This window comes from Tenebrio molitor, chromosome 2 (assembly GCF_963966145.1).
Source record: "Tenebrio molitor chromosome 2, icTenMoli1.1, whole genome shotgun sequence".
NCBI lineage: Eukaryota > Metazoa > Arthropoda > Insecta > Coleoptera > Tenebrionidae > Tenebrio > Tenebrio molitor.
This window is the reverse complement of record NC_091047.1, coordinates 27,897,236-27,924,746: the sequence shown is the minus strand read 5'-3', so window position 1 is coordinate 27,924,746 and position 27,511 is coordinate 27,897,236. Positions and strand designations below refer to the sequence as shown.

General features: G+C 35.0%; 2 protein-coding genes across 8 annotated transcripts in view; one reads left to right on the top strand and one right to left on the bottom strand.

Annotated features, from left to right (window-relative positions):
* Positions 1-9,180: 9,180 nt before the first annotated feature.
* The window catches only part of LOC138123271 (orexin receptor type 2-like), a 130,538-nt gene continuing 112,207 nt past the window's right edge, over positions 9,181-27,511 (top strand). For 3 of the 7 annotated variants that reach the window (XM_069037896.1, XM_069037898.1, XM_069037897.1), the window contains exon 1: positions 9,181-9,586. The gene's annotated coding sequence lies outside the window, so the exon portion shown is untranslated. The remainder of the gene's footprint in view (positions 9,587-27,511) is intronic. The other 4 variants (XM_069037900.1, XM_069037895.1, XM_069037893.1 and 1 more) reach the window with 3 other exon arrangements.
* Positions 9,757-12,034, bottom strand: LOC138123270 (zinc finger BED domain-containing protein 4-like). The gene is made up of 2 exons (XM_069037892.1): positions 10,158-12,034; positions 9,757-10,105 (listed from the first exon to the last, which is right to left on the bottom strand). Exons 1-2 carry the CDS (start codon positions 11,752-11,754, stop codon positions 9,825-9,827), a joined length of 1,878 nt encoding a protein of 625 aa, XP_068893993.1. The 5' UTR covers positions 11,755-12,034; the 3' UTR covers positions 9,757-9,824.

Sequence of the window (27,511 nt, the reverse complement as noted above, 5' to 3'; positions counted from 1 at the left end):
AACAACTACGTTTAAAATATCGAAATAACCCATAGCTGAGAGCCAATTAAGTGCGTTTGAAAAATTGATCGCAAAGGAACTAAATTAATCCCTAGTAATATTTTATCGAGGATGAAGTGCGAATTAAATGCACAAAATGCAAAACAAAGGGATGAAGGAGGAACTCGAAAATTCTCTGGTAAATAACTCAGCGAATCGCTGCCGGCGACTGAAGAATGTTTCCGAAACGATTTTATTATCCAAAACAATGTGTTTCCTAAATTGACAATAAAAGTGTTCGGATAAATACACCGTTTCTCTTGGGGCTATTTTCATTCGTTATTTTTTCACATCGTAATTTGAAATTTTACTTGTTTTCCACATATTTTTCGACTGACTAAGGAAATAAAAATAAGAACTTACATGATATTAGCTTTTACTTTCGAACACAATTTAGCTTGCAGCGTCTAGTTTTCCAAAAAAAAAGAAAACAAAGGTTGGAAGAAGATAAAACATAAAAATAGCCAATATACATTAATTGTTCCTTCTGATTATTTTGTAAGTGAAAATAACAATAAAATATTAGGAATTGTTTAAACTTAATTAATTCTTACAATTCAATTTTCAAAATATTATTAAGGACAAAACTGTTTTTAAAATCTAATCTTAAGTTTTTTTTTTCAAACAAATATTCTGTATATGTGTTCTGTATGTATTGTCCAAGAAAAATAGAACTTCTACTCTCAAAAACTATTAATATTTATTTGATTTGTTTAGTACATTGTCATAAATAATAATATTTTGTTATTATTCATTATTTGTCTGATATATTGTCATATTGAAATTATAATAACATGTGTGTACTGTAGATAAGATGCTGTAGATACAAGTAACCATAAGAGTTGGAACGCTTTTTCATATGTTGACATTGCAATTGTAAAACACGTGAAACACGTAATTTCATTCAATTAATTGACAAATGAAACAACTGTACAAAGTGATCAAGAAGAAAACAAATCAGAGCAGGCGTTGCAAATTATCGGTCATGTCGTAGCGGAATCCTATGTAAATAAGCGTTCAATTTGTGGTCTCAAACGCCACTTTATAATAAATCATACCTCATGAATTTTAGACGTTGGAATTATAATTTTTCGTATCCCACCTCCACCCGGCGGCACGGCAATTTTGCCGGAGTACATACACTATTACGGATAATACTATCAAGTAATAGTGCAGTGCTTATCAACATAATTACCGGCGTCTCGCCTCCGCATTATGACTTTGTTGTGTATTATGTTCTGTGTCAATGTTAAGGAACTTCCTCACGATGTGACATGAGTATAATAATATACCTTTTTGAATTTCAACCACCAATGTGTTATCTAAATCCAGAATTTTTAAATTTTTAAAAAGAGATTGCGGTACTATTCCCTTTGCTGAAATTACAAGTGGTAAAATCGAAATTTTTTCTAAACACCAAAGATTTCTCATAGCAACGGAGAGCTCTAAATATTTATTAATTTTTGTGTTATATGTCTGTGTTATATTATGTGAATTTGGAACAGCTATATCTAAAAGATATGCTTGCTTTTGTTGTTTATTTAAAATTATAATGTCTGGTCTGTTATGCTTAATATGAATGTCAGTTAAAATTGTTCTATCAAAATATAACTTGTAACTGTCATTTTCCAAACAACTTTCTGGTGTATAACTATAATGTGGTTGTGTATTCTTTAATAAATTGAATTTAACAGCTAAATTCATGTGTATAATTTTAGCGAATATATCGTGACGTTTTTTATATTCGCTTTAAGCCAAAACGGTGCAAGAAGAAATGATGTGTTCAATTGTTTCCCCTTCAGTTCCGCAAATGTGTTTTTTATAATTTTATTGTGCATTTATTATTTATTATTATTTGATAATGAAGAAAATTTAGAAAGTAAACAAGAGCAATATTACTTTTGTAAGAATGGGAAATTTAGAGATATTTTCATATTTAATGGCGGAAACAAAAGACTGAGAAATGTCACAAATTTGTATTGTCAGTGTCAAATTTCTCAAAGACGTTCGTGATTTCGACAGAAATGCAGCAAATTGGCAATAAGAAAGTTATTCATCGTCGAACTAGAGAAATAATTTGTAATAGGTTTGATTCTATGAGAATAACTTTTCCTTTTGAAGCACTGACAAAAATTGGTTTCCTTAGAATTTGTTTTTTCAGTCTATTTAACGAAAATTTAAATTTACCTAGACATTCCTTTTTACGGCGTTTATGAGAAATTTGACACTGACAATACATTTTTGTGACATTTCCGCCACCAAATATGAAAATACCTCTACCAGCTTTATTGTCAAACACGACGCCACTTGTAAGCAGATTTTTCTCGAAAATGGCAAAAAACATCAATTTTAAAGCAAAGGTGTTGTTAACTTTGAAAAAAGTTTTAGATTTCGGCAAAGTTTACGCACGTTTACTGTAATTTTAAGCAACAATTATCCCAGAATAAGTGGTAAAATGGGTTTTACCATCTGGTTGCAGTACTTGCAATTGCAAATTGTTAATGAGACTTTTACACATTACGTTTCTTAAATTGGGAAACAAAAAGGATTCAAGAGAGGTCAAATCACACAATTCTAGATTTATCTATCGGTCTGAGAATAACTCTAACTAATTAATTGCTGTTCGTGCCGTGTGAGCAGGAACTGAATCTTGTTGGAAAAAATATCCAGTTGCTTTATGAATGCTTCAGGAATGAATTTTTGGTATCTTTGGAGCGTTAGTAGTTTTAACAAAGATCATTGAGGCAACAATTTTTCTTCGGGACATTGCAACCCAAACACCAATTTTAACTGAGTGCAATGATTCTGTATTGTAAAGATTATACATATGAAGATCAAATTTTATAATTTTGAGATTAACGAAATCAGAAAGGTGAAACTAAGGCTCATCAGTATTAAAAGTAATATCTAATGGCTATTATTACTCACTCGGATGAATTGTGTCACGAGCCGAAGGCGAGTAATAGCCATCATTACCTTCACGTAATAATATAATATTAAGAATATTCCACAAACATTTAAATTAACACCCGAAATTCAGAAGTTTATATTTGAAAATTTTCAAAGGAATTATGATTAGTAATTGCTTATTGCTGTATTAAATTGACTTTTATCGATTAGAACGTTTATTAAGTCTGAATTTGGAAAGCAACAAATAAACTGCTGTTGTGTCATATTCTTTTCATCCTGGTTGGACGTCTGAGAGTATAGTGGTCCGTTTTCTCTAAGGTTATATTGGGGCCGTAAAAGTAGTTACTCCGAATAAGTTGCCCTTTTGTGTGGGTTTCAGAAGCTACGCGCCCCTGCAATAAATCAAAAAACTCTGAACGAAACAACCAGCCGGGTTTGCCTGCTGTTTAAAACCACAAAATGTTTCCTATTGTAGACAAATCAACTTTTACACAATGGGATAATTTTACGGCCCCAATATAACCTTAGAGAAAACGGACAACTATACGTTAATATTCAGTTTTCTTTAAAAGGATGTCATGTACACTCCGTAAATCTACAGCCTTTGACAATAAGTTAACGACTTTTATAATGCTACATCAAAAAGACTGTTGACTCTTCCATTCAATTTCCGGTGTAATAATTGCTACATTCTTTCGTCGTTTAAAATGTAATTATTGCTTGAAATTCTTTCGACGAGATAGTTTTAACATGAAAGACCTAATTATGTACATTTAATGTGCAATGAAAATATAATTGTTATAATCCAGTCTGACGAGTAATATACTGCACTAAGCAAATGAAATTTTAATTGAATGTGGATCGATTATATCTGGAAAATGGTGTCGTGCTTTTAGCAGGACCATGAATCTGCCGTTATTACTAAAATATGAACAGTTACAGTCTAGTTGTAGAAGAAGAAATTGTATTTTTGAAATTATCAAATAAAATTAAACTAAAATAAACTACAATCTCTGACAGAGAAACAAGTAATTAAAATAAATTCAAACAATTTTATTGCTTCACACATTTTTCTAACACTTCAACGCATTTGGACCTCTGATCTACCTCGTTGATCTACCTCCCTTATCACTGCTTCATTGTTTGAAAACTGAGAACCACGTAGAGGTTGTTTTTGTAAGAAGTACACACCGTATAGTTGCGCAGTAAACCAACGTTGGTTCGCTCGTGCCCCACTCTGCTAAATCAATTAGCTGTTCGGACATTCAGTGGTGTCCTGGTTTTCAGTTGCGGTACCCAAATTTAATTTTGTTGTGTTGTATTGAAGATTGTGTTGTAATAAACGATAAAAAATTGTATTTCTTAATAGAAACCTGCACTCCAAAACATTGTTCTCTGTAAGACAAATGGAACAGAATGTGTTTTTAATTAATAAGAAATAAATAAAATAAATTGAAATAGTTTAGTTACGCCACTGCTCATAACTATGACGTCAGCTTCGCGCAGGTTGTTGGCTTCGCCTATGTACTGTCGCGGCCAAAATACTTTGGTCGTCAATGTGACATAAATGATATTCAATTGTAAAGCAAGCTTTAGGATGTTTAACCTTATTTTTTACTGTTGTCAAAATTATTTTAATCCATCAGTGTCATACGGGTGGGGTAAATCCCAGCTGCGAAGGCAGAGTTCAAAAGCAAAAGATCAACATGGGCGCGGTTTAGACAACCTTCAGAAGCAAGTAAGACGATCCTATATTTATCAAAAACTGAAGATGCCATATTTTTGACAAGAATAAATTGAAATTGTCATGTATATTGACATTAATACTTTATTTACATTTGAAGTGTCAAAAAGTGACGACCAAAGTATTTTGGCCGCGATAGTACTTCTTACAAAAACAACTTCTACTTGTATCGGGCGTTCAAATAAATATATATTTAGAGTAGGCGTAGGCGACATTCTAATTCTGTTAACAGTGTAAAGTAATTTTTGTAGGTAACCAATTATTCTCCGGAGTTACATAGTAAGCTTTTTCCCAATTTCATATGTCATATTCCGTGGAGGGGGAATAGGGAGAGGAGAATGCACTACAAAAATTAAAAATATTTTCTAACCTAATTTTATTTCGTTAAAATGTCAGACGTTTCTTGTGTCATTTTCTACGCTGGAAAAATGTTGCAAACAATTGAATTTCCATAGGCTGCTCTAAATATAAATTTATTTGAAGGCCCGTTATATGCTGTTTTAGTTTGGAATGAGGTGTTATGGCATTATGGATGGAAAAGAAATATCGATCGCATAAACTGTGCACATACATAAAACTAATATTTAAATAATTAAATATAAATATGGATTTTTTAGCTAAAAGCTGACAGAACACTAACAGACCTGCAATTTTTAAAATTCTCTTTGGAACCCACTCACTGGAAGAGAGCATTTGCATCTGTAGCACCTCGCTGAGAGAATGAAGAAAAATGAGGCTAACTTCTTTGTACGAGTCAAGCCTGTAATATTTTGGAAAGTTGTATGATAAAAATTTTCCTAAGAATTTATAAACCCAGCAATGGAATGTAGCGGCACCGACCGCTGTGGCCAAGAGCTTAACGCGCTGCTTCACATTCCGAAGCTCCCAGGTTCGAGCCCCAGGGATCTGATTTTGATGTGATTTCTGAGGCTTTTCCGTACATATCACAGAGAGGTGAATACCACCGGGTCAGGTCTTCACCCCTCAATACCTACCAGTAACTTTCCTCTTCTCACCCATCGTTAAACAGACTCATCCTGCATCCTTTCCGCTGAAGGGAAAAAGCGAGGAAAGCTTCAGCGCGCACCCTCTAGGGATGAGAAAAATATCCTTTATTATTTAGACAGCGTCTTTGCAGATCTCAAAGATGATGGAACGACTACCTCCTGTGCGAGATTATTCAGATCTTGCCTGATTTTGGAATCTTGTTCCTTTCATTGGTGCTATGTGGGAGGAAGGCATCTAGCCATTCTCGATGATGTTCTTGCGGAATATTTTCCCAACATCCAAGCCTCTTCTAAACTAAAATGGAGAGTTAGGTTACCCTCTTGGCCAAAAAATCTGGTAAATGCTTTCTAATACCCCAAGCTTAGCATCAACATCTTGTTTTTGTTGAAGATCAAGACCGTGAACGGACTACAAACTTTGATCCTGCATAAAAGAAACTGACGTATCGAGTTCAGTGAATCAAGAACAACAGATATTTCCAATGCGTCCATCTAAACTCATTAGAGATAGAATACTCCCTTCCAAATAATTTTTCAAAACATTTTAAATTCTATTGAAGGTGATACCAAAATATTTGAGTTTTACACAATATTATTACAAAATTTACACTGGGAACAACGGTCGAGTATCATTTTAAAGCAATTTAATATATTCTCTTTATGTAAGCAACATTAAGTTATTAAATATTCAGAATGGAAACCATTTGCTTCCATACAATAATAAAATTTTGCTCAAATGCATTTCCCACATTTTGCAGTACTTCGGAGTTTTCACAACGTAAATGATAGAAAACGATGAAACAATAACGAAAATTATCTTCATTCTCAGCTAGACGGAACTCTTCCATATTATGCTACTGCTATACAATTCTGATCATCCAATTTCTTGGTCAGCGGATTGGCAGAAGTGGGCCAAGAAAATGGCTCGCGAGACCACTCGTTCTAAATCCTTTAGATTATTATCATTTATGGGTTTATTTAAAAAAAATAATATCGTGCCACATCGTCTTCATTCTGTATTTCTCCTCGCTCCTTTTCCTCCCTCTTTCTCTCATTTCGCTACATTCATTTCACATGTGCTCGATTGTATCTCTTTCCTCATAGTACATTCTGCACCTCCTTTCCTCTCCTTCCATCCAATATCTGTTTTTTCTCTCTTGGACACTCTCTCCCCAGGTACTCCGGAATTTCCTCTGTCATACACCTCTCATGCTCCCTGTTGTACCTTGATTCTTTGATTCTCTCCCTTCTTTCTTGCCTGTTCGTATCTTCGTCCCTTTCACTCAACTCTACATTCATCCATCTTCCTTTTGTTTTCAAATTTTTTGCACTTCTTCACTGGCATACCGGTTCCTGTGGTAGTACTTGCCTCTCTCCTTCTTCTCCTTGTTCTTTTTCTTTTTTCTCCAGCATTCCATCAGTATCCTGCAATCTTCCCTTCCATCCAATTTGTCCTCAAACTTTGCCACTCTCTTTCCCGCTTTCTCTCTCAGCCTGCTCCTCTTGCACTCTTCCTTCACTATGTAACCTGGCGTTTCTCTATCCACTCCTAGCACCCACCTCAAATATTTTTCTTGCACTCTCTCTGTCTCCTCTTTTTCCTTCCATACCTAGATCTCTACCCCGTACATCAATACGCTCTCTACCATGCTGTCAAACATCATCATTCTCCTCCTGAAATCACCTCCCCACTTTCTCTCCTATTCCCCACACACATCCCACCACCTTGTTTGCCTTCCTCACTATATCTCTCGTGTGTGCCTTGTCCGTGGCTCTTTCCTTGAAGGTGTAGCCCAAGTACTTAAACTCGCTCACTTGTTCTATATTCTTTCCTTCCCACTTCCACTCATTCTCTTCACTCTTCCTCTTGCTTTTTATAACGGATTGGCGTTATTTAAATATTTATTGTAATTTTATCTTTCTTCGGTATTGTTTTTTCTTCAAACAACTTATATCTAATAAAAACTGCTTAAATTGTTAATTCTTTAATAATGACATAATACATACCTATAAACTAAATGCGCAATATTAATTGGCTATGTTCGACTTTGAGAGTGGACACCCGGTATACAATTTTATTTTAAAGAAAAATCTTCTATGACGAAAAAATTAAATTACTTGAACTACCTACAGACTTTCTACAAGAGAATGTGGGATCGCAGAGAGCTCTGAAATTTGAATTTCCCAACCCCTTTAAATTCATTCATTACTAATTACAAATTGTCAAATAATCACAACATATCAACAAAAAGTCAACTTAACCTAATTTCCGCTTTCGAAGACCTGCTTTGTTGTTTCTTGCGTTCCTGGCCTATTTATTCTTAAAATAAAAGCATTTTCCAAAGCAAGATAATCTCCGGTAATTTTATAACCTCGTAAATATTTTACAAGTAATTGTTACAATGGTCTTCACACTTGAACAAAATAAGTTCCTCGTAATGTCTTATTACCGCAACGGTGTTAAAAGAAACGGAGAATAGACATACAGGGTTTAAGCTTGTAAAGAAGAATTTTTAGCCAACTATCTGAACCAAAATGAAAAGTCCCTCGCAGCTCACATACACCGAATTGTTAACCGTTTTGTTACTACCAATAGCGTTGAAATCATCAGGTCGTCCCAAGGTGATGGACAAGAAAGTGGGAGTGAGAAGATGTTCAGAGGAAAATGGAGGACCTTTCGAGCCATTTCTTTCATTTTCATTGTTACTTTTTTAACTGAACCACTGATGTTATTTACCTTCTTCTTAAGTGTTCAGTGAATACGTAATTTGTTGCAAGTGTTGAGAGCTATCAATAATGCATTTCATTATTTTATTTATTTAATTTTTTTTTGGTAAAGCATCAATGTTTTCAAGCTAGGCAATAGGCAACCAGTAAAACCAATTTGTTCTGAGGGTTGCATATCGTAGATGAGACTAATATTATTCTATTTCTGGTGAAAGAGTCGGCAAAGTTTCAGCGCCTACTTCGATCCCACAATCATTTATAGACACTCTGTATATTGTCTTATATTTCGGGAACTTCTGGTGTGGATAACGAGTAATGATAATGATACAGCAAAATAAGCTTTGGAGAGGTTCAGTTACCAGCAGTGTTTGATAGTACAATTGTTTATTATCTTTACGTTTAATTTATAGTCAAAATATGACGTAAGAGTATATTTTGTTTCGTAACTTATTTTCTTTCCGTGACATTCCTCCGCAAAATATCTCTCCGTATTCTGTCTGGAAGCATTTCAAGGAAGGATGCTACTAAACAGACACCTCCGTCGCATTTCTCGCACCCATTTCAAGCAAAAACCGACAATCCGAACCTACACAATTGTTCCGTGGAAGTTTAAACATCGTTTAAAAATAAACTGCCATGAGATTAGGCGAAAGTATTTTAATTTGTGTACTGCTACGAATGACTTACATCTGTCGAGCAGTGTGTGAAAAGTCCTGTCAAAACAGTGCTACGCAAAAAACAGTGAAAAGTGAATCTGTTATGGCGGGACAACCCGTTCGCTTTTTCTCCTGAAAATAAGCAAGTGAAACCGTCAAAGCCGACTTCCGGTACATAAACCCTTGTCCCCGAATTTCCGGTTAACCCGGCAATTCATAAGAGCTTTAAGCCGGCAAGAAAGCTGTGGCGCGAGCGCAAAACACAGTTGCGCTACTTTCCGACGAACGCAAAGGTGGGAGCGGACTCAGTACCGACACCGTCCTCATCAAAGGCGGCGCGACGGACCGACAAAAGACGCGAGTTCCGCTAACTTGGATGAGATGCGAGAAGTTTTCGAACTGTAGAAGTTGCGGTGCTGAAGTTGGTTACCGTACGGCGGATGCCTTCGACCACGAAAATGCAACTAAAGTCGCCTATGGATACTTCCAAAAGTTTTATTAAGGTATTTTCTCATCTACATGTTTACAAATTTGTAATATACAGGGTGTCAAAAATATTATTGGAAATTATTAGTGATGCAACGATTATTATTTGACGATTACGATTACGATTACGATTTTAAAATACAGTAATCGTGCGATTACGATTACGATTACGATTAATAAATAAAACTTTAAAAAACGTCAAAATTTATTAGAAACAAAGATTTTAACAATTACAAACATTTAACGTGTATAAGTTTAATAATCAAAGTTGACTGCGCGCAGATTTTTATTCAAAAAGCAAAGCATTTGTAAATTCTCCCCACTTAAACGATTCCTTTTATCTGTTTGTATTAGGCCTGCAGTTGAAAACAGCCTTTCAGATGATACTGAAGAAGCTTTATAGGCCAAATATTTTAAAGCCAATTTTTTTAAACGAGGGAAATGTTGCGAAGTTCTCCAAAAATATAATGGATCTGCAGAATGTGGTTCATTAGGAGCATTTAAATAGGCCTTAACTTCCTCATCAGCAGCATCAGCTAAATAAAATTGAACTTAAATTAATGTTACTTGTGGATGTTTCTTCCTTACCTATATAATTTGACAAGGGTTCATTTTGTTGTACATCATCGATAATTTCTTGGCAAATACTCCAAATATCATCACTACGACTGCTTGTGCTGCTGGTAGAAGGTTCTTCTTCAAGAGGTCGAACATTTTGATCCTTTTGTTTACGAATTGTTGAACACAAGAGTTCCTTGGCTTTCCTAGCTGTAGTTGATGACAAGAAAACTCGCGTTTTGTATTTCGGATTTAATGCCGTCGCCATTATATACGAATCATTTTCTTCAATACTGCAAAATCTTGCGGAGAGTTGTTGATGTAAAGATTGTGCGATAGATTTGATGCAGTGATCGTTGGCATGGATAGAATTATCCGAAGAAATTTTTTCCATTATTTTCATCAAACTATTTCTTAAGGGAATTGCATCGGATAGTAACGAATTTTCATTACTCAATGCTTTTGTAACATCCTCAAAATATTTTAATATATCTACAATCTTCTGCACCAGAATCCATTGTTGAGTACTTAGTTCATAGTTACAGTTAAGTTTGGGCAAAACTACTTGGACAGAGATTCGTTGTTCATATAGTCTACTAAGCATGTAATAGGTAGAATCCCAACGAGTAGGAACATCTTGAATTAAAACATGTTTTGGTATGTTATATGTTGTTTGAGCTTCTAGAAGCATTTTCGCTGCTTTTGTAGAATGACTAAAATGACCGATGATTTTTCTAGAAATGGTAATTACTTCCTTCACAGCTGCCTGTTCCAGCAAACCATCATGTAAAACAAGTTGTACTGTATGTACCATACAAGATATGTGTTCAAGAGACTGAAGCTCCTTTATAGCATTTACAATATTTCTGGCATTGTCTGTGACAACTGCCACTACTTTATTATTTATTTCCCATTTTAACATAGCCAAATTTAAGTTGTGAGCTATATTTTCACCAGAATGACTGTCACCTTCAAAAGGCATTACTTCCAAACAAAAGTTTTGTGTTTCAAAATTTTGGTTGATGCCATGTGCAGTAAAACTAATAAAATCATTTATATTCGAAGATGAATCACTAGTCCACAGATCCGTAGTAATTACAATGTATGGAATCTTGTTCAATTCTATTTGTACTTTATTTTTTACACGTGAATACATATCGGGAAGAACTGTTTCGGTTATGTACGTTCTGGATACAATCTTGTACTTTGGACAAAGCTTTCGCAAGAGTCTATTGAATCCTTTCTTATTAACAAGATCAAGGGGTTCCATGTCCAGACAAATAAGTTCAGCTATCGTTTGCGTTATCTCCTTTGCTCGAGGATGATTAATGTCATACATACCACAAATATTTTCCAAAAGATGAGGAATCGTTGCTTGTTTTTTTATTGGTGGTGTATCACTCGTAGTACTATTATCCAAACTTGAGTCATATTGAACCTTTATTACTTCATCTCCATGGAATCGCTTGACATGTGCCCACATATTGCTCGTGGTAAAACCTTTAGCGGCTGCATTTTGACCACCACGAGAAATTTCACTACCACAATAAGTGCATTTTGCTTTATTTACGTTATCTGTTACTTTAATAAAATGCTTCCAAATATCACTTGCCTGGCGTTTAGACATTTTGACAAACACACGTCCACACGACTAGTAGAAATAACACTGATTGTTCGATGAAGGTACGCACCAGATACACAATTTATCCGTCTCACTTCATTCTACAGAAAAAACCGAATCGACTGAGGTACGGATGAACGCCCTTCGTCCACTTGTTTCTGAAAAATTGACCAAATGCAGTCGTACTCCCCACTTTCGAGGTTGCAACTTTGCGTTGTGCCAGTGACTAGCCACCCAACTCGTTAGAACAGAAGTAAACGTGCATTAACTTGTCGCCATTTAATCGTTTAATAATCGTAACGATAACCGGCGATTACGATTAATCGGAAAACCCTGTACAATCGCCGGTTACGATTAATTTAATCGTAATCGTTGCATCACTAGAAATTATACTAAAACTGGCCACTTTTGTAGTGAGTTTTACCAACAACCTCTTATTATTTTGCTGGACTGACTAAAAACTTCTTTAAGAAAGTGTCGAAATTATGTCCAACATTAGAGCAAACCAGAATTTCATAATGTGTGGTACATCAAAGAAGTATTATATAATGAGTGAGACATCAAAAATACTACATATTTTACATATTTTTTAGAAACATGTAATGAAGAATTATACCTATGTATTTAAATTTCTCTCCAAAACAAACCCCAGATATTTCTTGTTAAATGATTTTTTTTTAAATAGTCGGAAGAAAAATGATGAAGTTGCTTAATTAGAATCTTATTAACATAAATAAAGTAAACAATTTTATCAATACTAACTTTTGGAAAAAAAAAATTGTTTCACAGTCTAGGACTGGTTTACAAATGTATGAGGGGCATGATGACCAACTCATCAATAGACCGGGACCAATGGCTTAACGTGACTTCCGAATCACGAGATAGAATATATGTAGCTTTTTTTTTTTAATTTCGCCGTGGGTCGGAATCGAACCCGCGGTCCTCGCGTCCCTGAGCCGAAACGGACTCCCTTAGGCTATATTCTATATATATGTATATATACAGGCTGTCTCAAAAATCGCGCCCAATCTCTTGAGGGGTTAAACTATTTGAAGAGTTGAGTTCAATTTCGTTGTGAATTTTTTTTCCTTTGACTATTTTCTGAGTTATACACATTTTAAAATAAGCAAATTTGGCAACATCGGTTGGTATGCACAATCAACTAAACCATGTCTCCTTTGAGGTCAATGTTGCCACTGTTATTTTAGCGTATTTTGGTAGGTCATTACTCATTACTCTCAAAAGAATTACTTCGGTGTTGTTCCACTACCTAAAGGGGTCTTGGAAAAAGTAACATTGTAAAGTAATGTATAATTCAGCTGTAAAATTTGGTAATAAAGGAGATACATCTCTTTAAAATTACCATATTTAAGAGCAAGTTATACAAAATCTATTGGTCCGATCAAAGTTTGTATTGAGATTTACCTTCCCAGACTTCTATTCTTTAAGACCCTTAGGAGATTGGGCGCCATTTTTGAGACAGCCTGTATACGGACTTAGGTAATTTGTTTATTTATTATTAAATAATTATATAATCACATACAAAAATTACTGCACAAGGTAAACTCAATTTAACATAAAAAAATCCGAAAATGAGATTTGTTAAATGGAGGAAAAAGAGTTATAGGAAAAAGTTGGTTCTAGTAAAAAAAAAATCTTGTTTATATCTTTGAAGTGATCAAATTTACAATTTATAGATATTTTATATTTTATTGTTTTTTTAGCTTCATGGTTTTAATAGAATTTTGTGTCTCTCTAATAGGACAGATTACCTTACTATACCCTGGAATCTAAGCGGTCGATTATATTTGTAGTTCCTTCCAAAATATTTATATTATATTCCTTCATTTCTCACAAAAATTATTGCCCAGATACATATCTACTCGTATTTCACAGTTGAAAGCACCACCTAAAATCGTGGGTGAATTATGAAATTAAATTTTTTTCATCTACCATTTGCACACTGTTATAGCGCTTGAAAAAAAAAACAACCTTTCGGTTAATGATTTTTTTCGTCCTTTTTTTTCAAAGGGTCAGGAAGAAACGAAACAAAGCCCCGATTTTTACATTTCACTCTCGACAGCTAATATTTTTATGAGGAATGGACTACAAAACCACACAAATCCAGAGATTGTCTTTTCGGGGGTATAGTAATGTAACCTTCCGTAAGTTGTAGGTAATCGTTTGGTAAGTTACATGTCTGTAGCGTCTTCTCTCATAATACTTATAAGCCAATATACAGGGTGTTTCTGAAATACGTGTGTTAATTTTAACCAGTGGAAGAACGCGCCAAATCATGGAACTTTTCTCTATAACATTTTTACGAAAGAGCAATACAAATTGATTTAAAATTTGGAATAAATTAACCATCAAAGTGTATACCCGCCTATGGGTAAGGGCGGAAATTTTCTGTTGTGATAGAAACAGAGCTTTGTTAAAAAGTTCCATTGTTATAGAAAAAAATTAATAATCAAAATTTAGATTCTCATGGTTACAAAAAATAGAAACTAGTTAATCACACAAAACGACTCGTTTGGTAAAAATTGTGGGGCAAAAAATCTTGGAATACTTTTACGAATTTTACAAAATGTTATAGAGAAAAGTTTCATAATTTCATAATTCAAACCTTGGGCAATAAACCACAACCAATTCAACCTTTTATGATACATATTTATTTCGAATTAATTTGTTTTTTCTCTCGGGATGCAGTTTGTTGCCCGAAGGCGAAGCCCGAGGATCCTACAAAGCACCGACGGTAACAATAATGCAGTCCCGAGGTGCAGATACTATTATATGCACGATCCAAAAAATTTAATTGAAGGTTAAAAATTATTTTTAACTGTCAACATGACATTTAAATTTAGCTTGACAGTTAGTAATAATCTACAAATTTTCGGCTTTTTTCTATTAAAATCGGTGAAAAAAATAGTATATGGGCCACGGGAGTGAATGATTTTTACCCTCAGTGCTTTGTAGAACCCTCGGGCTACAAACTGCACCTCGGGTAAAAATCATCCACTTCACTCCCTCGGTGCATAATATATTATTTGATCTCTCTTCTTACACATCCAAGTTTTGGTCACAAAATAAAATAGTATCTTCAATAAGAAAATGTGATTAATCATTTTAAATTTGACTTAATCCATCCCGAACCAGACGCGTCTGGAAGCTCTCGTTTAAAAACAGAGAGCCACAAAACCTTACTATGAATGAAATAGCCCAAAAAAACTTTAAAATACACAGAGCCACAAAAACGTGTGAATGAAAACTAAAAACCTTTTACCTTTTTTTTTTGCGTTGCACTCGATAACTTTTTAATCTTACTATTCTTCCTAAACATGATATGATTGGCGTACTCAACTCTGAAAATGTACATAGGATTATTTTAATATAACTCAAAACTGAATGCACGTGATTTTCACTAATGTTATGAAGATGCTGGGGTTTTAATATTCTGATGTATGTCGATTTCACCCTGTATATTCATTCATAATATTCTCTAGTCATATAAACTCGTCATATGAGTAATAATCGATGATACGACTCGTGAAACCGGAACAGCACATTCAACTCGTCCTATGAACTCACTGAAGCTGCAGCTACTAATGGTACCGTTTCTATTATTATAAGTTATAACTGATTAGTTGGCATCATTCATCATGTCATGTTGTGACTCCTCTGCAACAATCAAACAAATGACAACACCTGAATATTTCAATTTTAAAATAAACATCTCTTGTTTGCTTTTTTATCATTACATACACAAGTTCAATTACACTCAAGTACAAAAATAAGCTACATACATACTTGTGTTACAGTTATGTTAAAATGAGCGTTTCAACGCAGAAGTTTATAATAGTATATTAAAACATAAGTTTTATAAAACTTATATTAAGACACGAGTCAGATTTGCAGCACGACTGCCGCAGGCAGGAGTGCCTGTAAATGACGAGTGCTCTTATGTTTTATAAAACGAGTTTTTTTATGCTATATTTTCTAATTTGCATATTAAATACATGCTTTTTACAAATAAAATCAATTTTGGTAATTTTGTGACAGTTGGTGACACATTGATTTCATGGTTAACATTGAAAGTAAAATTCTAAATTTGAATCTAGACTAAACATAATTGTCATTTTTCGCAAGTGGAATTGCAATTAAAGATGAATTATCCAGAAATGCGGCAAACAGCAGAGAATACCAGTGTCAATTTGCTGCCGGCAATGTGTGTTACCAACTGAAAAAAGTTCCTAGATTTCGGATGTGTTAATAGTTTATTTTAATAGCTTTGTTAAAAAACAGCAAATTAGAAAAAAAATGTTATCAACCTAAGGTGTTTTTAGAATATTTCTTTTCCTGCTGCGGCTGAGGTAGAGAGATAACAGCATTAAAAAGTTAGTTTTATATCCGAGTTCAAATAGGTATTGTTTAAGTTTGATTGACAAGCAATTTTTTTAAAGCCTGAATTTTCAATTGTGAATACCTACACGAACATTATGTTCGCTCATGGTGAAGCTTCCAGGAACGCTGTTCCATGGCAGATAATTTACATGCAACGTTTTCCAATCGTTTCATGCCTAACGCGTGCACGTTTGTGCATGTTGCGAAGCATCTCTGAGATCACGGATCCTTTAAGGCTTGAACCCACGTCTCCAGCGAATTGAAAACGGTTAAGAGGCTGTTTTGCAGAGTGTCGAGGTTCGACCAGGGACCAGCACCCGAAGACTGACATTAGTACTCGTACATAGAGTATCGTGAAATACTATTTGGCGAATACGAAATGCACAACGATTGTATTCGTGTCATGCCTAAAAAGTCCAACTGTGCAACTCGGTCATTCATCCTATAGATGTGATGTCGATTTTGTAGAATTCTTGCAAAAATAAACGAGCAGCATATTTTTTTTATCAACTGTGTTGGCAACTGATGAAGCTGGATTTAGCAGAGAAAGGATGTTCAATATGCATAACACACATATCTGGACAGATTAAAATCCCCACGCTGCGCTGTTAGGGAAGGCAATTTTCAATACCAATTTTCGCTTAATATTTAAGCTGGAATTATAAATGGAGAACTTATTAGACATTGCTCAAAATTGCCTAAACACAAATTTTCCTGCACGATGGATAGGACGAAATAGTCTTTTAGATATATCTGCCATATCGCCAGACCTAACTCTGTATGATTTCCTTTTGTACGGGGACGTGAAAATCTTATACATACAACGTGTCTCAGAAATAAGTGCATTAATTTTAACCAGTGACAGATCTCGTCAAGAATAACAAAATAGTTATGGACCATTTTTTCGAAGTATAATTTTCATTTCAGTATTTTACACACTGTCTATTTTCTAATTATTTGACCCAATGAGAGTGACCGTGAAATAGTAGTTTTTTTAAATCAGCGAAAAACATTGTGTTTTTAGAATAAAGTTTTTTCGCTCTGCGGCTCAGGTAACGATACTTAAAAGGATTAAATTTTTAGTTAGTTCTTTCCGACTCCAAAAGGCAAAAGGTGCTTATGTGTTGATTCTGTGATTTGAGCTAAAGTTTTATAAAAATGGTACAAGTACGTTTATTTTCGAATAGTGAATACATAGAGGTGTATTGTGTTGGCCTATGGTGAAGCATGCGGGAGTGCTCCTCGAGCCAGTGCGACTTCTTCTTGTGGGGGTACCTGAGGAACTTGGTATATTCAGTCCCAATTTATACAATTGAAATTTTAAGTGTACTGATAAAAAATGCTGCCACAACAATTCGCAATAACAGAGGAATGCTAGAAAAAGTGGAAGAATCATTTCGTCGGCGCTTTCATTATTGTATTTACAATAGTGGCGGTCACTTTGAACACTTCTTGTAATGATTAGTGATTACTCTGATTCCTTCATGAGAATTTTTACAGATTAATACACTAATTTTAGGAAACATTTTGTCCTTATCTTAGATATGGGCGATTCATTAGGGTCTGTTTAAAATATTTATTATTAAAATTGTTTTCATTTTATATCTACCATATGATTTTCTTTTTTCTCCTCACCCTTATCATTATAGGTCACAGCAACGAGCGCAGCGAACCTACGTAAAGCAATGCACCAGAATCAAACCACTCATAAAATTTAATTTAAGTACTTGATTGAAATAATTATGTAACCGAATGTTAATAAGTCAACAGAAAAACTACCTCTTCTAGTCAAATATGTGGTTGATAAATTATATTCGAAAAGGTCCGTGACTCGGGGGTGATTTTTAACACAGGCGAGACTCTTGCTTGGCAGCTGGTAAAGAACGGTGCTGTTCAAGATGCACGAGAATGAGGGCGGGTGAATAATAATAATTTGTGGCCCCGAGAGTGGTGCAGTGAAGGCCGGTGATAGATATCAGTAACCAGGTGTAACTGAATGATAGCAGGTTTGGGCAACCTGAGATAAATCAGTGGCATCAATCTCTGGCAGATACCATGGTTTAATTCCTGAGCACCGAACTAAGTTCGGGTAGGACGCCTTTGGCTCATGAGACGGCGATGCCGTTGGTCGGGTGCATCTTGTATACAGTTTTTTTTTTAATAATATCATCAAAAATTATGATTTATGAGAAAATTATGAGAAACTGTTAGGACACGAACATCAACATACAATATAGCATCCTCAATAATGAAAGGAGATGTATCTCTAATAACAGACGATAAAACACTAAAACAAACCTACTCTAGAAAACAATAATTAAAATTTGAACTATTGTGGTGTTGAAGAAAGAAAGAATAAAAAAAGGAAAGAAGTGTTGAATTGAGAAATAGCTCACAAACACAAAATGAAATACAAAGTATGTAGTATGAGGATTACAAAAGTGTACAAACAAAATTTTTTGTAATTAGTAAAGTGTATGTAAATGTCCTTCAAAACAGAACACAAAATTAACACAAACAATACACATAATTATATTTAAATAGGCAAAAGGTTGCCGTCCTTAAATAAAATCCTGAATTATGTACCGGCCTAATGTCTAAATGAAATTTGCACACCACGAAACAGTTTTAACTCTGTTAATTAAAACAGAACTATTTTAATGGCTTGGACACAAAAGTTTCAAAGCGAGGAGCCAATCTAAACTCATTTGTGCGAATAATTATATTATCAGTTTTAAACTAAACTATTAATGTTTATGTATTTTTCCGGTTGAATAAAGTACATCAGTGGTATTTGAAATTTGTTGAATAACATTTCTCTTTATTAATTCAATGTTTTAACCTCTCGCTCCCAAAGCAGCCACATAAAATCATTGTTATTTTGTTATTTCACGGCAGCAAACAACAATATCACAAACATATATATTTTTTCGATAAATTAAAAAATATGAAAAAAATCTGGCAACAACAAACACGGTACAATTACTGATGTTTTGAGAGTAAATTGTTTTTTTTAATTCTTTTCAAGTTCGCGTTTGTTGAATACTTTGATTATTTAATTCTTTTTTCAGCGTTTACTTCGCTGCTGGCGATGTTTAAGTATTTCAAGCTAAAAATCTAAAAAAATAAATTCTTTCGAACGGTCTTCGCCGTCGTATTCGCTTAACTCAGTTTACATCTTTTATATTTTTTTTTCGTAACTAATTGTTACATGATACTTTAGAAACATAAAAAATGTTACGTGACGCAAACGATGTTATAAAAATGGCGAATAAAATAAAAAAGATACAAAATTATGAAATGAACTTGAGACGTTATTTTTCAATTTAGAGCAAGAGTTATTAAAATAACAACTAATTGCAATAAAAATTGTTTCTACACTTTAGATGGCGAAATATTGTAATAAATTGCTTAAAGCTTCAAATAAGAACACTTCTCTCACATTCATATGTTTATATGACGGTTTTAATAAAATCAGATTTTGCTGTAGTTCTAAGTCAAGAAGGTAAACCTGATATAAATGCAAGTATTGTATTCTCAATTTGGTTGTAGGTCGTAAAATTTTATTGCATATTATGAGCGATTAACGGGCACAATGGTTGGGTTTGAAAAGGTTGGGAAGCGGCGCGTGCCGTTTGCCGTACAATGCAAATATACAAAATGTACAATACAACCCTGCTTAAAATATTACCTGCTAGTGGTAAACTAGGATTTATAAGCCCCGCAAGATCTTTAACTTAAAGTACCATAAAATTTTACGACCTACAACCAAATTGAAAACACAGTACAGTGATCCCAGAACTCTAAAGTTTTATGATAGGCAATATCGTTATGAAGTTAAACAGCTTAACAAAGAAGCAAGTAATGGACGTACAATAAACAGACCTTTAAGGGTCGGTCTTTAGCCTGGGGGCTCTGGATTTAGAAAGAAGGCAGGTACCAGGTAGTTTCTTTTGGACGAAGTGCTCCTTTCTCACTAGGAGGTGTCAAATTCTAATTCCCTCGTTATTAGTATTGTCTATCATAAAACGTTAGAGTTCTAGGATCACTATACCCAAAGGTTTTTGTACTAATTAAGAAAGAAAACGCTCCGCTGTGATAACCTTTAAACTTTAAGTTTAACAAAAATTGATCATTTGCAAGGATATTAACAGTTTATGGAGGACAACGTCCAAGGGTGTAGGCGCGCAAGTCTCAAAGGATGTTAGGATGCTTGACAGAAAAAAATCTCTTTGGAGGAGATGATTCAAATTCAAAATTTTTTTGGTTTGTCAACATCAAATCTTTCAACCGAAGAAGATCGATGAATAGTGAAACAGTGAAAGAATTAGAGAAAAATGGACAATACATATCATAATTATAAAATAAAGCAAGAATCTAAAATCTGGTGGCCGTTTAAAATGAGTAAACCTAGAAAACATAACGAAACTCTAGTTAGTCTAGTTAGATCTTTAGTATAATGAAGAGACAGTTTCTCACTCTGCGTGACGAATATGGAGGCAAATAAAAAAAAACGGGTTCTTTATTACTGAAGGTAATTTCCTTTTTTAGGTTATGGCTGATTGACAAAAAAAAAACGACACAAAGTACGTTTTAAAATAATTACAGCCGACATACATATTCCCTATGTCGAGCTGTAGTTATTCTACCTAAAATTCTTACCATCTTAATTTCGGTTCCTTGCAATGACATGGATTTTTACTTTTAAAGGAAATTGGTCCTATTAGTCTTCTATCATTAATGGCTACTCACGTCCCAAATTTTTCCCGGTGTAAAGAGGACTCAATCTTCAAGTGTGTATATTTTTCCACTCCATGTCCCCATGTTTTGTTAATTCAAATAACCTGTCTTATAAAACCAAGCTTCATCAGTAAAAAAGATGTGTTTAGAGGGTTGCATCATCATTAAGCAATCTGTTTAAAATTCATTTACTAAATTGATGCCTTTGTGCCAAATCACCACCTAAAAGTTTCGGAACGGAAGTCACACCGTGAGGATATAAATATAAATATTTTTTTTTCTTGCGGCGCTACGTTTCCACCAAAGAATTCGCTGATTGAGATATATGACAGAGGAATGTTTTTATGGTTCCTTCCCCACAATTTCCTCAACTGCATCAACAACTTTTGGAGTACGTTTTGTTTACACAACCTTTTACTTGTTATGTTTCCAGTCTGTTGAAACAATTTCACAGTACTATCTAAACACCCACGAAATTTTTTATAATCAACGGCAACTTGTAAAAGTTTAAATTCTTGCAAACAATGTTGCATTGAATAAAACCTCTCATCGATGACCGTTGCGAAAATTACTTTCTATCATAAACCCATTCTGCTCATTTGAGTAAATACTTAAAAAAAAAGAAGAAAATTACGACACAGGACGAAAAACAATGGCACTGACGCAAACACAAAATTCGACACAAATTAAACACAAGATTCAATTCCTGCAGAGATAACAATTAATATTAGAACATTTTTGACAATCTTTTATGCAAATTTTTTTGTTAGGATGTATATCGACTGCTTAATATTCAAACTTCAACGTCACTCTTTTCAATATGGAAATCTTCACTGACCTCAGGTCTGACTCGATTCCTGTGTTTGTTATAATCGATTGTCTAAACATTCTGGTGAATCAATCAAAACCTTTAAACATCTTTTTCAATGCTTGTTTTTATCTAAACAATTCGATTAACCAATTTACGGGTATTCTTCAGGGCTCCATTCTGGGGTCATCGATTTTCTATATATTTATTGTTAATAATACCGGTGTTTGTTCAAACTGCTTTTTTACATCAGCAGAAAGCTTTTTGGAAAACATCATTCGTTTCTATTTTATTGGGGTGTTTCCAGACTTTTTGGACACACTGTATATTGTAGCACTACAGGCCATTTAGGCCCATGGCTTAGTTGCAGTATTCTATCTCACACTGTCCACTTCGTTACAACTCCTCTTAACAATTTGTCTCCATTGGTTTCTGTCATGTGACGCTTTCCTCCAGTCGATTACGCCCAGCATTCTTAGGTCTGCTGTTACCGCCTCCAGCCATTTCTTCTTCGGTCTTCGCCTCCTCTCCTTTCCTCCTTCTCCCTCCAGCAGCGCTCTTTTCGTATGTCTCTGCTCTGCCATTCTACCGACATGACCCAGCCACCTTATCCTTTGTGCTTTTGATATGCTGTACTATGCTGCTGTACCTGTAAAGTTCCTTTATTTCTCTATTTGTTTTTCTTCGCCATCTTCCGTCCTCGGTTCTCGTCGTGTTAGCATTCTCTGTAGTGGGCCCATTGCCTTGCTTCCTTTGCTCATTCCCTTGTCTATCTCCGGCTCTTCATCGTTATCATAGGACACTGTCACTCCTAGTGTTGTATCTTTTTGATTCTGTTCTGAAGTTTCTGTACGGTTTGTCAGTTGTTATTTCTTGCTTCATTACTAGGTACTTCGTTTTTTCTTCGTTTATCCTCAGTCCATAACCCCTCGCAGCCTTTTCCAGTTTGCCAAATGCTTTTTTTCTAATTCCTTTTTTGACTTTGTTATCAACGCGACGTCGTCTGTTGTTTTCGCTGGTATGGATTTCGCTCTCTGAAAACTGCTTCTAAATCTATGTTAAACAGCATTGTGGATATCGGGTCCCCCTGTCTGACTCCGATCTTTCCTCCAAAACTGTCAGATAGTCTTCCGTCTGCTGAGATTTTGTTCTGCGTATCTGTCAGCATCATTCTTGTCAAACCGATTAATTTGTTCGGAAACTTCAGTTTTTTCATAGCTTGGTAAAGCTTTTTTCTTACTATCGAGTCGTAAGCTTTCTTAAAATCTATGAACAAAATATGGAGACTTATATTTTGTTCGAAGCTTTGCTTCTGTAGCATCCTCAACGTGAAGATCTGATCTGTTGTTGATCTACCCTTCCTGAATCCTCCTTGGTACTGGCCAATTAGGGTATCGTGAAAGAGGGTTAGTCTCTTTCTAATTATTCTTGTCAGCACTTTGTAGGTGACGTCGAGCAGCGGTATCCCTCTGTAATTTTCACAGTTCGTTCTATCCCCTTTTTTCGGATTGAACATATTATAGCGTTTGTCCACTGCTGTGGCATTCGTTCTTCTTGCCAAATTCGCTTAATCAGTGCGCTCACCCTGCTTTATAGCCTTCTCCTACATATTTCAATATTTCTGGCGGGTATCTCGTCGTTTTCTGTTGGGTCTCTCTAGCTTTCCTGGTAGAAGTTCCCTATTTCTTTATTTTTGTAACTTTCCTCTATTGTTCTTAACTTACTTCTTCGTTAATTGTTCTCTTTTTTCCTGCCTGCATACTCGTTTCGCTATTTTCCTTGCTGCCTCGTATATTTTTTATTCTCTTCTGTCTGTCTATTTAGTAGCATTAATCTTGTCTGGTACCGTTGTTCTAGAACCCTTTTTCGGCGAACCAGTCCTCGTTTCCCTTGGATCTTCTTGGTCCTACATTTTCCCATTTTCCTGCAAACTTTCCTTCATAACTTTTTCTAACCGGTTTCAAGAGTTTATTAAACTTTATGAAGTCGTAAAAAAACTAAGTAATAAGTGAGATAAATTTAATAAACAATGTAATCGCAGCAACCAACTAATATTTATCAATGTTAATCTTGGGTGTTAATGAAGCTGTACAATTTATAGTGCAGTATAGTGTACATTAAAAGTACAATTTCAAATTTAATATAACTTACTTGTGCAGCCTTTTATTTTAAATTGAGACAAAGACACAGTTACTAATTGATCGAAGCAACATTTATGACTTGGTTAGAAAAACAAATGAGTCCATTTTTGTTTGTTGTACTTTGTTTATTTCGTCGAAAACAGAACACGCACACAGTCATTCTCAGAATATAATTCAGAAAGAAAGTAAACACAATTTGTTTAATCCATATATTCAATTAGCAACCTCTGTGTTTTGATTGGGACGCGATTGATTGCCTGTTAAGTAGTGAAAACTGAAGCCGACAATACTTTACACCTGTGTAATTAAACGTCAGATACCTCAACCTGCTTCGTTCGGTGCTCACAAAACTAAAAATAATTTAAAATGTTGGTGTTTTCAACACGGCAGACATTGTATATTGTTTTAAACAAATTAAATGTCAGACACACTTGTTTGATTTAAAAGCAGTTCCGCTCATCTGAAAAACTAGAAAATAAATAAAGATGTTCATTGACTGTCAATCCGCGAGTCGGTGTTACAACGGATGTAATTTAACACTGGAAGGGATCCGCGGCCAAATAACTTTGAATGATTCATTCTATTGCGTTGGTAGCACTTTTTAATTTAGATTTCGTGGAAAATGATGGAAAGTGGCGTCAATATTGCTGTCAAGGTGAAGTTACCACAACATATTATTGCATATTATAATAATCTGGAATGTTTCTCGCTGGAGGAAGTTAAAATTTATTTAATAAATTAAGAAAATGTATGTGAATGCATCACTAGGATTTAGTTAGGATATACAATGATCGGGAGTAAATGTAAATAGATAAATATAGAATGTTTGATCAGAAGTGATTTATTTTGTTTATAAGGTAAATAAAAAAGATAAAATTTTAGATTTAAAAGCAATCTCCGAAAATTTTATTTTTAATAAATTAGAACAAGCAAACAAATGTGTTTGCTTTCGGCCGGATAAAGTTTGTTTAAATAGACGTAAACATTAATAAACAAATTGCCTTAATTATAATATATCGCCGTTTTATTATTATTGTTAGTAACCTACTTAATTTGCGAATTTCCCCTTTCAACTTTGTGATAAGTTTAAAAACATAATATCAAAAAAATATGTGAATCTTCTTTATCATGTGGGTGTTTCTATTTGTGAGTCAGTTAGAGTTCTTCCATTTTTAAACCGAGCAAATCGTTAAAGAAAAATAATAAAGGTAGAGAAGCGAACAGTTTGTTAAATTGAACTGCAAATAGTGCATCTGTCTATGACGGGAAATGGTGGAATGTATGTGTGCAGTAAGTTTTTCTGTTCGGAGCAAATGGTGAATACAAACTATAAAAATGTCAATTTGAAAAAACTTGTACGACATGCATTGCAAGTGCAAACGGTCTGTTGGTGTCAAGATTGAGAGAAGTTGCAGGAAGGATGTTCAGCAAAGTACAATAAATCTAATTTGCACGGGACAGGAAAATGTGTTGTCAATATAAATGAAGTGTAAGAGAATTTTAAAAACGCAACAGAAAAACTACCTCTTCCACCCCAAACATGTGGCTCATAAATTATGTTCTGAAAGGTCCTTGACTCGGGGGTGATTTTTACGAGTCCGACAGGCGAGACAGGGACAGTGTGGGCTTGGCAGCTGAAACCGACGGGCTGTCCAAGGTACGAGTACGAGAGTGACGGCAGGTGAATAATCGTGGCCCGGAAGTGGTGTAGTGAATTAGGCTAGTGATAGCCGGTAATAGAGATACAGTTACCAGGTGTGTCGGTAACTGGGTGATAGCAGGTTGGGCAACCTGGGCCATAGATCAGTACCTCAATGCGTAAAACCTCGAGCAGATACCATGGTATAATTCCTGAGCACCGGATGTCCGGGTGAGGCATCTTTGGCTCATGACACGGCACGGCCGTTGACTGGGCGCGTCGGTAGAGACGGCCGGTGGTGACAACCAAATGTAACAGATCATACGTTGCGGATTGTAAGGTTATGAGGTCAGCCCGGTCCCCAGGTACTGAGGGGACAGTGTAACGTATGGAAGGGAGCTATCGCGCTCTCACGCTGGCATTGGCGGCCTTCTTCTGTGGAGGCTGCGGGCGGGCTGTGCACCCCAAACTGCACACGGGGCTATTACAGGTGCTACTAGAACATCCAACGCAATCCCGGAACGTAGCGCTCTGAAGACGACGCCAGTGGTTCGAGCCCCTCATCATGTTAGAAGCTAGGGGGAGGAATCCCCCGGGTGAGTCACTGTATGGCCTTGATTCGCGACAGATGTGTCAGGTGTTTATCATTTACATGTTTGTACCGTCCCATTGAGCAAACCCGAGTCCGGACCTGTGCGTCCGATTGTAGATTATCGTATGACTGTAGCTGAGATTGTCTAATTTAATGTGTATCGATGAGTCTGATCGATTAATTATCAAATATTGAGGGATAACGCCCTTGGTCAAAAACCAAGTCTTACAGAAGAAAACATGTAAATTTATTTTAATACAAAATCTGAAAGAACACGAGAGAAACAAATGACATTAAATAATGCAAATAATTTTCTAAGCATTAAGTCACTCAGTAGTCAGTTTACAGTAATATGTACATAATATGTAGTCTTAATTTGGGACATTTTACAATAGACGTAAAGAAAATTAGACAAGTTGTTTTATCTCCAAAATGTTAAATTAAAATTGAGTTAGTTGTTTTAATTACCATTAGATGCCTTTTCAGCATATGATTGGTACGTGACCTTGAAGCTTCACTTCTTGTCCATTTCACTGTGAATACTGAAATTCAGTCATTCAAATGGCAAAGCACAGGTCCCGACTCGGGTAAGCTCATTTGGGAAGGAACAAAGATGCCGAATACCTGAAAACTGACAGCGTACGAATATTGAAACGTTTTTCGTGTTCATTTGGGAAAAGTCATTAATTAATTGTAAATTTTGAGGTTATCTTTGACAGATGTCAAGTTAGGTCAGGTCAGGTCAGTAGATTTGAGCGCACAACACACACAACATAAAACAACTTTGTTATGATAACGATTAGTACCGAGTGACTATAAATGATTGAAAGAAAATAGTGGATTGGCAACACTGATGCAGTTGGTAGTGCAAGTCTTGTCGTGCATTATCTGTCAGTCATTTCTATTTAGGTTAGGTTAAGTCACGAAGTACATTGTCGATTTAGATTTTTTTGACGTTTGTTTCAATTTTAAAAATTACGTGTGTCATGCCAACGATGTCGCCAACTAAAGATTTCAAATGTGTTACCAACATAACAAAATAATTTTCAATCATTTATAGTCACTCGGTATATCTAAAAGTAACAAGCATAAATTACTCATTATGTGATTAAAAATGGCTTGAACAAGTTAAAATTCTTGCATTAACCCTGCGTTACACTGAGAGACATAACCAAATTTTGGCATATTTTTACGTGGTCTGGGTCTCACAGACCCAACCTGTGTGATGGAGGGTTTTAAAGTAATTGGATATTTCACTACACTCTATAAGTTTTTTCACAAAGTTACTTTAGAAAGCGGAACTTTGTAATTCATAGGAAGAAAATTATTAATTTCCGTAGCTCTCAGCTGAAAAGAGAATTTATTTCAATGAAAAGATTGTTTTACCTGCTGAACACCGATTTTCATTATTCGCTGCACTATACAATGCATGCAACATGTTG